At 40.8% G+C, this 14,000-nt stretch overlaps 2 protein-coding genes across 2 annotated transcripts; both read right to left on the bottom strand.

Moving 5' to 3' along the window:
• Positions 1-210: 210 nt before the first annotated feature.
• Positions 211-9,257, bottom strand: sirt6 (sirtuin 6). The gene is made up of 8 exons (XM_035635078.2): positions 9,093-9,257; positions 8,224-8,351; positions 5,562-5,744; positions 4,387-4,446; positions 3,392-3,487; positions 3,224-3,304; positions 1,592-1,715; positions 211-1,075 (listed from the first exon to the last, which is right to left on the bottom strand). Exons 1-8 carry the CDS (start codon positions 9,156-9,158, stop codon positions 758-760), a joined length of 1,056 nt encoding a protein of 351 aa, XP_035490971.2. The 5' UTR covers positions 9,159-9,257; the 3' UTR covers positions 211-757.
• Positions 9,258-9,820: 563 nt separating this feature from the next.
• Positions 9,821-14,000, bottom strand: cdc34b (cell division cycle 34 homolog (S. cerevisiae) b). The gene is made up of 5 exons (XM_035633438.2): positions 13,815-14,000; positions 13,154-13,240; positions 12,914-13,011; positions 11,786-11,920; positions 9,821-11,679 (listed from the first exon to the last, which is right to left on the bottom strand). Exons 1-5 carry the CDS (start codon positions 13,998-14,000, stop codon positions 11,469-11,471), a joined length of 717 nt encoding a protein of 238 aa, XP_035489331.1. The 3' UTR covers positions 9,821-11,468.

Genomic DNA, 14,000 nt, shown 5'->3' with positions numbered 1-14,000 from the left:
CCATCTTCACTCACAATGCAGTGATGTGTCATGAATTTTTTAACTACCACAGTATAGATCTTTTATCTCGGAGATGGTAAGGGAGCTTCGTTGGCAAATAAGGAATCATAAGCGCTTCCTCCGTTTCCTTTGAAACACTGATTGACGTTTACAACTAGTCCACTGCTGACGGAAACCACCTACACAACATACATACAACACAGCACCCAACACAGTACTTATTATTTTTAATGCCGCCATATATATAAATATTAAAAAAAAGAAAAACTGTAAAATGACTGACAGTACAATGCTTTTTCCTGAGATAAAAACATTTTCCTAGAAATGTACATTGTGATTATGGTCCATTTATAGTCAATCAGCTGATGCATATGGTTAAGGTTTTAATAGGGTGCAGCAACTATATGCACTTTATTAAAAGCTTCACTTTTCTCATTGCATTGACCTAAAGTCAAGTTCAATAACACATGTTTCTACTTTAACAGGGGGAACATTCACAACACAGGTTGAGGATTGGTAAATGTCATTTTTATGGAAAAATGTATGACAAAAACAAAACAAAAACAATAAAACATTGTGAAAAGGTCAATGAGTCAGTCTTCAGCTGAGGAGTCAGCTTTACACGTTGCAGTTAGTTGTGGCTAAAAGTGTAAAAAAAAAATCTATGATTGACCAAACCACTACAGTAAGATAAAAGTTTTTGCTCCGTAAACTTGTAAACTTTGTTTGAGAGAGAGAGTAAAATACCTATTACAGGCTATTTCTCTTCATTTATCACCACCGGGGAGTCTGCTCTCTCTCTCTTTATCGAACCCATCTCCTCCTTAACGCTCCCATCGTCTGTCAGCCGCGCTGCTTCTCTTTTCCTCTCCTCCTTAATCAGGTTTTTTTTCAATTTCTCCTTTGCTGTAACTGCGCGTGGGGGTTTGACGTCGGGGGTGGACTCGGAGCTCGCTGTGGAGCCTTCACAAATGGTCGGCCCTTCCCACTTTGGGATGTCCAATTCCAGCAGCTCCATCAGCTGTTTCATGACCTCGTCCACGTAACCGTGGATACGCAGGTGCCCATGCTTGTCCTGTGAGACAGAAAATTACAGTTAAATAAAAAAAAAAAGGCAGATGGCAGAGCAGCATTTCTTAACATAATTAACTTTTTTTAATCTAGTTTTAGTTTTATTTATATAGCACCTTTCAGAAGCAGCTTCACAAAGTGCTTTCACAAAAACATAAAAATGACAGAGAACAACAATACATTAGGGCACATAGCTGTATAATATATCAGATATAAAAGGACGACACCACATAAAATCAAGTCTATTTAAAAGTGACTTAAAAGAAGGCACAGACTCTGCCAGCCTCATCTCCTCAGACAGACTGTTCCAAAGTCGAGGTGCCCCGATGGAGAAAGATCAGTCACCCTTAGATTTGAGCCACGACCACAAACTAGTAAGGACCCACCTGAGGATGTAAGCCTGCGAGCTGGCTTGTAGGGGGGTCAGCATTTCACTCATGTAGCTTGGAGCAAGACCACGCTGAGCTTGCCATTCTATGCTTCTGTACAGTAAATGTTTATGCAGCAGGGCAAGACTCACGTGCTTGGTAGGCTGAAGGTTGACAATGACTATTTTTCCTCCTTTTCGCTTGGTTAGGAGTGGAAGGTCTCCGCTGGGTTTGATCTGCAGGGATGTGCCGAGGGTCAGTGCCAGGTCTGCTCGCCTGGGTGCCGACAGTAGAGACATGTGACATATAAATAACAACTGCAAGCACTCGTGGCATTCTTCTTATGTGCCTGTTGTTAAAGCGGTTAGCTGAGCTGTGTCTCCTTAAAAAAATGTAAATACATATCAGGGGGGCGAAAGGGGCTGCGGAGCAACACCGTGTGGTGCTAACAGGCACATCGATTGGTCAGGTTCAATTGCATTTTTTTAGCTGCTAAAGCGCCAGCAACAGTTTGTCTAAGGATGACAGAGCTGTAAATCCAAATTAATTAGGTGATTAGTTGACTGGCAGAAAATTAATCAGCAGATAAATATCAATTGATTGTGGCAATAATCTTTCAAGCTAAATTTGCTAAAACAATTGATGGTTCCAGCTTCTCCAGTGTGAGATTTCCATGTTTCCTTGTAACAACATTGTGGTAAAACTAAATACCTTTGGTTTTCCAGAACCCAAGACATTACTAACCATCTGGGTTCCAGATCCTGCCCCTTCAAATTAAAACAAATTAATTAATAAAAAAAAAAAATGCATAAACACAAATCAGCCACATTAAGTTAGAACCAATTAGCGATTATTTGTTGATCGGTGTAACAACCAAACTATTCACACATCATACAGTTTATAACACAATGTTTTAATTCTGGTGTTTTCAGCTATGGTTCAAAGCTCTTTGTAAGTTCAGAGTAATTATTTGTCTAATATGGTTTACATACAGTACAGAAAGAAAAAACTGATTTCATCTTGCTGTTTTGTAGACAATTAAATATTTTTGTGGCAGAAGGACTGAATGAAAATGTTGACACACACAAGGGAAAAGGAAAGATTAAAGCAGAATGTGCTGTGTGTGAGGAGGCTGTCAGCAAAGCCACAGAGAACACTGAGGGAACGCATTATTACAACACTATGACTTGTGTGACCAGAGGGCGATTTGACAGTGGGGGTGGGTGGGTCAATGTATCCCCACCTGCTGAATTCTTTTTTATCCCTGGTGAGAACAATACAATTTGAAATGGACCACCCACTCACAGCGCCCGCTCGAGTCAGATGATTTTCCCTAAGGATCCTGGTTCCATTAGCCTTGATCACTGCCACGGCTTTTCAGAATGTCACCAAGCATGAACATTTGAAAGGGGGATTTCATTTTTGCATGTTTTGTACGGTAGTCAGCCACTCAAGTGCTGCCCAGTGTGTCAAGTGACGTGCTAGTGCTGGCCTCTAGCGCCCATGGGATTAGCCTCCTTGCTAGCGCGTCCGTCTCATGCAGGAAGTCGTGAGTTCAAGACCACCCCCGTAACACATAATCCGATCATCTCCCCTCAGTTTTTTCACAAATGGCACCGTGTGAGATGAAACAGGGATGTCAAAGGAAGTCAGGATAGATAACAGTATGTACTGGCTGCCAATTGTTTATCAAGGCAGGCATTGAATCAAAAAAAACAAAAGGGCCAGTAATATAATAATGTAATAATTAAACCATTGAGCACAAACTGTTGCAATATTATCACCTGCTGGCATCCTCTGCTTTGTTCAGGTCTCTGTCAGGGAGAGCATCCTCCCAGTCCAGTATGGTGCTGATAAGCTTCCCTCTGTTGTAGTAAAAAATGCACAAATCACACTAGTAAATCACTGATGAGGAACTATAATTTCAAAATGTACAAGTCTACACAAGTTACCTGCAGGCTCGGAGTCCTCGGGAGCGAACCACATCGCAGTGCCGTCCTGTTGGTTTCAGGCCCATCACACCAATCACCTTTTCTCTGACATACTGCCTGAAAAAAACAATAAAAAGTCACATATTCCTGGAATCATTTTGAGGTAATAAGCACTGAGGTAATGGGTTCATTAACCAGCTGGAAGTTCCATTTGAAAAAGGATGTGACCATGGTGCAGCTGGATGATAAATAGGAACTTCAGTTAGTAATAAGGCGCAGAGAAAACATGTGACGTACAATTACTCCAATTTTAATTTGACCTTTGGCACGAGGCAGGGTGGATCGTGGATCCAAACTGTTGTTTAGCTCGAATGTGGACTCAGAAAGAGACAAACATTTCTTGTGAGAGAAATCACAACCATTTTTTGAAAATGTTGTGAAAGAAATCAAGATTTAATGGACTTGGTAAAAACATTTTTGAGTTTCAGTCATCACATGCCTACAGCTTTTCCTTCTCCTCGTTCTTCGTCGACAGGAGTGGAAAGATTGCTCTGCTGCAGCAGGGCATATGCGTCAGAGTTCAACGACTCTAATACTTTTCTACTCATTTTCATTATTACCTGAACCCTTCTAGACTCCCTGTGATCTCTAACAAGTATGGCCTTTCTCCTCTGATCTCTCTGATTGACAAGTTTGTTTTCAATCACAGAGCTGCCGCTGACTGCGATGTTTTTTCTTGTCCTTATTCTTAAAACGGCACTTTGTGCGGATACCTGCGATGTGTGAAAATCACAGGAGGGGGCTGGTGTGTGCTAGGTGCTAGAAACACCCCATCCTGCACCAAGAATAAAAACCAGATATCGAAAGCTGAGATACCGTGTTTGTCGTTTCAATTGTACCTTAAAAATGTGAAAGGTGAAATTCAGTGAAAGATAGTACCTGGTAAAGGTTAGAATTATCGAACAGTTTGAAAATCAAAATGTGGTTGTTTGGAGCGTGTTTGGGTGCATACGTACCGGCCACATTTCTCACACTCCTCCACAAACATGTTTCCGTGAAGCTCTGATAACAAATCCCTAATAGACCAAGAGGGAGAAAAGTCCACAAAGGCAAAATGATCAGACGACATTCACTCAGATCATTGTTAAAGTTAATGTCAGGGTTCATCAGCACAATATTTTCTCATTACCTATTTGCAACTAAGGCTCTGATAAATATTCTGAGCACTGCTGCTTATGTTGTTGCACCGGCACATTGAAGTGCCAACCAGTTTAATTTCACCAGTTTGTCTGCAGTCGGTGATTTCCTCAGAGAGCTGGACTTGTTCAAGAAAAAAAAACAGCTGACTGATGGAGGGTAGACGGGGGGGCCAAGAAATGGTTTCCAAGAAAAGTACGTTTGGATGTATGCACTAAATGAAAAACTGAATTATAGGCCTTTAGTTAGTCCAATATGATTATATAATCCAGAGTCAGACCACCCTTTTTCCATTACACCGAGTTGTCATTTGAGAAGCGTTTAAAGTGTTTAACGTGTCTTGCGCTGTTATCACGAAGCAGCAGCTCTGCCTCACATACAATGAGTCATAACCCAGCACGTAACAAACCGGTGTGAAACAGTGTGGTTATCTCACACACTTTACATAAGAAGTTCATACAGGTGTGTTTGTATAATGTTCGAAAGAACTACAAAATAAAAAAAATACTATGACAAAGTTGTTTTCACTGCATTTTTCCGAACAAACTAAGATGAGAACTTGTCTTCAGAATAAATACGTTCAATTCTCACGTATGCATCGCCTCTACTGAACACTCAGGGATATTCATACAAAGAAAAATATATGCATACGGTGGAAATGAGGAAGTAAAGCTATGGTTAGTCATTAACTGTCTGATGAATAAAAATTTGAAGCACTAATTCCACACTCCATGTGAAAGTTTCACGCTTGTAGTGACAAACCAACGGATAATTATCACCCAATACATTTTAGCTTCTTATAGTTAATTGTTTGGTTTTAAATTACAATTTTAGCTTCTCAAAACCAATTAATTGATGTGCTTGCTCGTGTTGTATTTACAGCTTGTTCTGCTGCTTCCATGATGAAAAAAACAAACAACCCCAATTCATACTGGTTTAAGAGCCACTAAACTTTGTCGTTGATGCTGCAGGACAGGAGGCAAAGTGGAGTCACCTGGGGAAGCCTGACCGGACATGCAGGCCATCCACATTCTGGCTGATGAGATACTTGAGGTATCCGGCCCTCTGCAGTCCCAGGAGGGCCAGGTGAGTCAGGCTGGGCCGGGCATCTTCAAATGTGGTTTCAAAGTTAGGTGACTCACCCTTTTCTTCTAACGTCCACACCCCCTTTGGACCCCTGAAACAGAGTACAGTGATGAACAGTGTGAGAGTAGGTATGAGGGAAGACTCAGAATTGAACAGGATGCAATGCAGTGAGAGGACCGAAGGCATGATCCGTCTACGACTGATGTTTGGGTTTGTAATCATGGATGAATATTAACAATGTGATATTCTACAAAGTGTGTGCAAAATTAACAATGTCCTGTCGAATGCTGCGAGTCTGAGCCCACTGACAATACAGGCGACATAAGATTCTCCAACTAAAAGAGAAATTATATGAATCAAAATTATCTGTATAACTATTTCACAGAAGTGTCGCCAATCAACTATGACAGTAACAATTCTCGCAGCATCAAGCAGCAACTTTTCATACTGAAACACATGAGATCTGTTGTCCAATCTCCTGTCTCTACTCGTTTAATGCCTCTTTAATTAACCAGACACTCTTGGGTGCCTGAATAAAGGATTAACACAGCACTGCCGACAATGCCAGTGCCGTTGAACACCCTGACAGTTGCAAGTTACTTCAAGGACACAACTCATCAAACTCATCTTTATGCATCAAACAAGGGAACGCAGCCTGTGAATCCTCAAATGCAGCCGCAACAGTGCGCTCAGCCAGTCAGCGTCTCTCGCTTTCTATGTGAACTTGAACGAACCCCCCCCCCCCATCTCTCAACGCCAATATGATTCACTGCCTTATCTGTCAATACGACTTCAAAGACAAACCAGCATTAACGGAGAGGCACCTACATAATTTATGACATGCCTAAGTTATCACCATGGGAGACGCTGCAGCACACCTAGGATCTATAAAGACGGAACATGTGAAGGAAGGAGGGGGATGAAACATGTAGAATTTGTGTTTGTGTGTAAGTGTGTGCCTGTCCAGTGGGAATATAATTTGCACTATTTGAGCCTGATGCGAAACCTTGTCTTTAATAATATTGCCATCCAAGGTCGAGTCTACCTGCCTGACCTGCAGACCAATCAATTATTAATTAGTCGAATGTCCACGACTAAAATCTCCAAGCAGGTATATCTGAATCCACAGAGGCAAACATCTGTCCATCACATCAGCTGGACAAAGAAAAAATGCTGAGCAAAGTAATTGAAGTTATGTTTTTCTTCTTGCGTCACAGTTCAGATCTTCAAGCGCAAAATTGTGTTTGAACAGAAACAAAGGAAATTCTTGAAATATAAAAGAAGAAAAACAAAGGAGTCGTTATGTATTTCGGTGTGTTATTGTTTTACAAAGAACTGGATCTGACAAATAACAGGCGAGTACCACCCTCATCTGCTAAAACAGTGGTACTACAAGAGAAACCAAGATGTCCTCATTGTGTCTACACACAACCCTCAAAAGATTATGCAGTATTGCTCACTATTTGAAATTAAAAACAAGAAAAAAAAAGATACCCGAATATATATATTCACATGATTATAATCCATATTTCCAAGGTTGCCAAGCAATCTGAAATGGCACTATGCATTTATAGTCCTTTTATCTTCTCCTCCTTCTAATATCTGATTTACAGCTTACTCGGCTGCAATAAAATCTCAATTTCACTGCTTCAGACCGCTACGTCCATGTTTATATACAGTCTATGCTTCAGACCCGTAAGAGACACTTTTGAAAATTGTCAGTTTCCTCAGAGGGCTCCTGTTGATTCAACTAAACCAAGGCAATGTTATACATTCTAGTTTGGGATTTGCTTTTGGATTTGGATGTTAAGAAAATGTCAAGGATTTAGTACATAACAAGAAATTCAGATACAAAATAAGGATTTTCTCATCTGTCATTCACAAAACTGATGTTCAAAACAAACTGGAAGAACAGGTGTGTTTCCATCCAGCTGTTTTTCATGCAAATTTTCATTTTGCACGTGGAAAAAGCCTAAGTGAGAAAAATCGTGAAATGACACAAATGTAATCCTCGGGAGAAATGGAAAGGTTAGTGTATCGACAAAAGGTAAATGTGAACCATACTTCCATGGTTTTCCCTAGTTTGAAGTTTGATGAGCACTCTTGTAATCCATCTCATTACGCGCTATTCTTCTGCAGTTGTATATTTGCACCTGACTAGAAAATTTGCGCAACCTCCTGCTTTTCTCAATGAACCAACTCCTAATATTCACTCACCTTCACACAGCTCTTAATGGAGATCAGATGTGATCACCAGCCAAGAAAGGACTAACAACCAATGGATAATTCAGAGGCTCAATCACTCTATCATCAAGCAGCAGCTATGGCTCGGAGATGTGTTCAAATGAGGCAACAATGAAGTTCACATTCACAGATACCGTTTGCTGTTGTACTTTTGTTGCATCAATGTTTTATTTGTCAGTGACTGTTTTTTTTTAACTCAGTAGGTGTGAGGTTTGCTTTTATCCATCAGTGTATGCAGTCTTGATATATCAGATGTCACAAGAAATATGTGCTGAGACAAAAACGTAACAAAATTAGAATCTCACCTGACTTTGTTTGTGCCTCACCTGAAATCTGGGATTCCTGCTGAGGTGCTGATTCCTGCTCCAGAGTGGACGACAAAGTACTGAGACTCTTTGATCAACTGGGCGAGCGTCTCCACCTTCACCTTCAGCTCCTCTGGACTGTCGAACACCTGCCACAAGACAAAATACAACAGTTGATGACTAAGAGCTGAGTAAGATGCTTTCATAAAATGTTAAATTTACTTTAAGGGTGAGTTATGTGGCATCTCAGAAAGAATGGTTAAATTATATAGTTCAAGCATATAGGGACATTAACTGCCCACACAACTTGAACATAGATTAAGATTACAACATTGTATCGCCGACAGATGAAAGCGGCAAATATGAAAAAAGATTGAACTTTCAAAATCCTCCCACATGCACGAGGAGACGTGATCTCAAACAAGAAATTAATGCTGCGGATGGTTAAAGAGAATGTGGTTTCAAGAACCGATGTCACTGGTTGAGCTGCTTTGTGTGAACTGATGTTAGAATTCTGAAGTGTTTCCACTTAACATCGTTTTCTTTGCAAACTACTCCAAAACTAAAAGTGCATTATAAAAGCCTCTATATTCTTACAAATAACACATTCATGATATGCTATGTATCATTTATGTTTCAGACTGACAACACGTCTAGTTTCCCAAAGAGATTCTTGAAAATCCTCCACCCTACATAAACAATGAAAGTACTTTTGATGTCTCCCTGCTGCCAGCTGAATATCCCCCCCTCTTGGAAGGAGTCTGGATCTAAAGTGTCCCACTTCCACATCCTCAACGCCGAATCTGAACCAGACAACCACAGCTAACCTGCTAGCTCAGTTAGCCGCCTCTCAAAGAGAGTCCGGGAGGGAGGTACTTAAAAACAATTACCTCCGGAAGTCCGCAGACACCTTTGTCTGCATACTGCGAGAGCCCAGCAGCATAATTCACAGACATGACTCTTGTTGGTACGATGTCTGTATTGTTTCTGTTGAGAGAGATCTTCCTATGTTTTCTATTCAGCGGGCAAAGAACTCAACTGGTTGGCTAACGTCATCTCTGGGCGACGACATATGCTGCGTTCAATGAAATTGGAAAAAGACATACCCTAGCACCGTTTGAATCGACACATATGTTCTTTTATTCGGAGAATATACATATAATTTTACACAACTGTAGACCTTCAGATAAAAGTTCAATGTAAAAAAAAAAGGCGGATTTTGCAGTTTGGTACCCTCTTGGGAAACCATTTATAAGACAGTGAACCTTCATTACAGAAACACAAAACTACGAAAATGAATTAGTTTAAAACTTTCATGATACAAACCCAAACATTGCGTCAAACAAGTCTGTAGTTTTGTAGTCACTTGAACGCATCAGCTTCTTCAATCGTGGACAGACGTCTATTATCCTGAATGGAGAACAGTACTTATAGTACGCAGTGCCCTCTAAAAAAGAGATTTAGAATTTATGTCCGTGTTGCAGCTCATCTATAGATATACACTGAAGAGTATATTTAAGATGTATCTACTGATGGCAACAGTGATTAGTTTAGCGTTATTGCAATAAACAGAAAATTAACACAGGAGTGGACTCAAAACACATGAAGACTGTGCATATCTCTTTCCAATACATTTTTATTTTTCAATTTTAAATAGCAGAAAATAAAAAAATAAACAGGTGAGTGAAACATGATCATCTGCTACATTTGCACATCATTTATGATTCCTGTTGAAGCTGTAAACCATCACTGAAGACCACCTAAGGACGAAAATATTTGCTTGATGAATTGTTTCGTCATAATTCATTATCCTGAGAAATTCAGTATGAAGTCCCGATTTGAGTAAATGAATAAAGAATGAATAAAGAATGCTAATGCAAGAATACACAGAGAGGACACCCATACACACTAAAGTCATATCAAAACCTGTCCACTCTCAACTAACACAAAGATCTGAAATGAAAATAAAACACGGTGGCCTTCTTCCATGTTTTCTTCACTTCCTCGTTTTCTTCACTTCCAGGGCTGAAAATTGTGATAATCTTCACTGATACTTCAACAACACTTTTTGACAGACACTTTTCCTACAGAAGTTTTTTTTTGGTTTGCCAATAAAACCTAATATCTCATCACTGCAGGCATAATGTCTATTCAAAGCAAAACACTAAAGTAACGAAGCTTGCAAGAGAGCAAACAAAGACATGAATACAACAAACGGTCATAAAATATTTTGGACCTTTGTTTACACTGGTTTAGGGTCTCTGGCTCTTTCAGGCCATGCAGAGAGCAAACCCAAGGAGAAATGCAGCTCTGATTGATAATTAGTACTGCCCACCCCCCACCCTGAAAAACTTGGGTCATCCTACTTGACTCTTACATCTGAGCTACTTCCAATAGCATAACCCCACACTCATAATGACAGAGAAACACACCCCACAGTAACCAGAAGAAACACAGCAAATATCAATGTTAGCAAAAATGTTCACAAGGACTTTGTCCCACTGACTCAGCTCGCCAGACGGTCCACCCGACAGCGTCCTCCACTATCACAAGTGCTCACTATCACCGAGCGGAAAACAGATTATGATGTGGGTAAATTGTCCATCAGTGAAAGAGACACTGAGCTTCCGAAAATGCATCTGGCATGCACAGGAACTTTGAGAACATGGCCCCGTGTCAGTTCATGTCCCGTCCTGTTGACAGCAAGACAAGACTGCGATGGTCGGAAATGTCAGATTCAATGTGTTTGCAGCAAACGGCTCAACACAAAGCAGGCTGATTTAAGTCCTCTTCATGTGTCAGTCACTTAGACCAACAACTGGTAAGCAACATCCAATTACAATTAGGGAAATATATGCAAGAGAGAGATTGAGAAATGTTTTTGCACCAGTGCAAATGTTGCTCTTGTGGACATTTGTATTGAAGCAACAACTTTATATTTCAAATCTTTAACTGTACAGGGGACTGACTAACTCAACAGGTTTAAGTAATGTTATTCTCTCAAAGTAAGGTTTTATGTGGTGATGGAACTGGTGACTTTTGTGCTGGTGCAAGTCTGACCAGGTCTGACCCTCCCACAACAACTCATTGATTTAAACCTCTGAGAATAGCTCGGAGGTTTAGGTAAAAACAGCTCATTACATTGGTTTAGAAGTGGGAAGCTTCACATAATTCTTGGTCGTAGACCTAGAATATCTGGCAACCCGGGCAGAAAAAAAGGGGGTAGCGCGCGTGTCAGCTAGATTGCGTTGCTGTCAAAAAGCATGTCACGACTCCTCATTGCCCGAGTCATCCTCATCATAGCAGCAGTCACCATCCTCGCCATCCACATCGTCGTCATCATAGTAATAGTCATAGAAGAGGTCGGAGCCTTCGTCAGGGGCTGGTACGCGCGTACGGATGCAGTACTCGGCCAGCGTGGTGGGGACTTTCACGCCGTCACGCTCTGCTTCTGCTTTCGTGGCCACCACCTGTTTCCTGGGGGAGAAATAAAGGAACATGCACAATGTTGACACCACACTGACTCTTCAGATAAAGATTCTTTGGGTTTGTTGAAATGTGATGACGCCGTTTGACATGTCACCTGATGATTTCTACATATTCACGGTCCTTGCCCTTGCTGTCCCTCCATTTACGGTACATGACAGAAGCGTCCACATTGGCGGGAGAGAAGGTGTTGGGTTCATTCAGCAGCGAGATCACACTCAGTAAAATGGTCCTGAAAGAAAACACAAAAGGTGAGAGTCAACAAATGTCCTTCACAAATTAGAGGTAAGGCCAATTTAAAGAGGATATAAACACATTATTTATTTGAATAAAAAATGTGGAATATTAAGGGAACTTTGTCCCTCATTTGAGTTCTTATAACTTCCATTTTTTTCAGATATTTGATGGAGCAACAACTAAGGATTATTTTCACAATCGCTTTAATTGCCGATTAGTTTATGAAAATGCCCAACGGAGTTTCCCTAAACCAAGTGGACACATTTAAAAGTTTTACTTACATCTATTCTGTTTAAATCTATTAATTGTACAGGTAATCTCAGAGGCAATATTATCCTGAAATAGAATAAATGGTGAGAAATTATCTTCATGTGTGTCACATGGTGTATTCATGTGGTGTTGAAATCATTTTAAAATGTTAATTCCGACAAAGAAAATTCACATGACCTTAAATCGGAACAACTCAGACAGTTGGTGGACATTTTGAAACATCAAACTAGCAATACGGCATTAAGTATTAATGGTTCGCTGCTGTATTTAGAGATAGACATCACAATTATTATTTCTAATAAAATTTTAAAAGCCTGTAAAATGTTGGTGAAATAAAACTTAAGCTGCTACAGGTATGACTTAAGCCTGGTTCCATTTTTGTTCAGATTACAATTAACTCCCTTTGTTTGTGACTGAGAATTATATAAAGCAGAGCTGGAGTGTCTACACATTGTGCAGTTCTACAAATAATGGATGACGAGCAAACAAAAAGAAAATGCCTATTGTAAGCTCTGCGCACCCCAAAAAAGATCCCATTACATCTCTGGTGTTGAATACCTGCACGTGGATTCGAGTTTATGGGAACTTCTGAAGAGACCCTACTGAAGACAAATGTCATGTGATAAGGGTTTGAGTCAGGTGGTTTAGAGAGGGCAAAGCAGGGAGGTACCAAGAAAGACGAGACATATGAGGTAAGATAATGAGGGAGAGTGCTAACCGGACATTCTGGGTGGGATTCCATCTCTCCGAGGGCAGCTCTCCACTCTGCGGGTCGTCCACTGGAGGGTGTAATATAGAAATACACACATCTCCATTCTGAAACGGAGGAAATCAACTCCTTTCGTTACCACGTGAACACTGCAGGGCAGCCTTTTAAATCATGTTCAATAATAAGAGCAGACACACACACAGGACAGATGAGTTAGATTTAATATAAAGTTGAGTCAGACTGTGATACCTCATAGATGTTGGGGTGCCACATCTTGGTTAGGAACCGGAAGGAAGGTGGGGAGTACGGGTAGTCCATGGGGAACTTGATCCGAGCCTAGGACACAACAGACATGTTGTTACATGTGGCCGATCACATTTCATTAGCAGGCTAGAGTCTTGTACATTGTGTTGCCATATATGAGCCCTGTTTTTGAGAGTGATATTTGTTTTTCTCTGTGATCGCTGATTATGTTTTTAAGAAGTGTATGGATTTCATCTGCTCAAACTACTCAAGAGCTTTGGAGCAATCCTGAATTATTAAAAGTAGACAATAAATCTCAGTCTGATATCACAATACGGCAACGTGGACAGTGAAAAAAATAAAGGTTCAACGAACTAATCAGATGGCAACAGATGCAATTATGTTGGATTTTTTGTGAGGTGGAAGAATCCGTGTATCCTCAGGGGGCTTCCACACCAACCCCCGGCATCTGGCTTCCACACGTCTTAGAAACTCACCCTTTCCTCCTTTGCATTCGTTTGGTGTTTTCTAAAATATGTATATTGTGTTTTCCTACTTGGCAGACAGTGAACCATTTGTACTGTTATCACGTGCTGTGTGTTTAAATGAACTGCCAGATGTGCCAACGATCATTTCATATAAAGATGTCATTGTGTTCTGTTCTTACCTTGAAATACCCCCCCTCGTAATGGGTGTTCGGGGGTCCGAAGATGGCCACCTCCCAGTTGTACAGGTCGGCCTCGTCCACCAGTGTGATCTTGAAGCCCTCGACGGGCTCCTCCTGGAGACTCTTCATCTCCAACATGAGGGCTTTCTGTGAGCTGGCTACGTGAGAGGGGTCGTGTTGCGCCAT

Source organism: Scophthalmus maximus, chromosome 5 (genome assembly GCF_022379125.1).
Source record: "Scophthalmus maximus strain ysfricsl-2021 chromosome 5, ASM2237912v1, whole genome shotgun sequence".
NCBI lineage: Eukaryota > Metazoa > Chordata > Actinopteri > Pleuronectiformes > Scophthalmidae > Scophthalmus > Scophthalmus maximus.
Note: the sequence above shows the minus strand (reverse complement) of the source record. Positions and strands in the feature narration are given on the sequence as shown.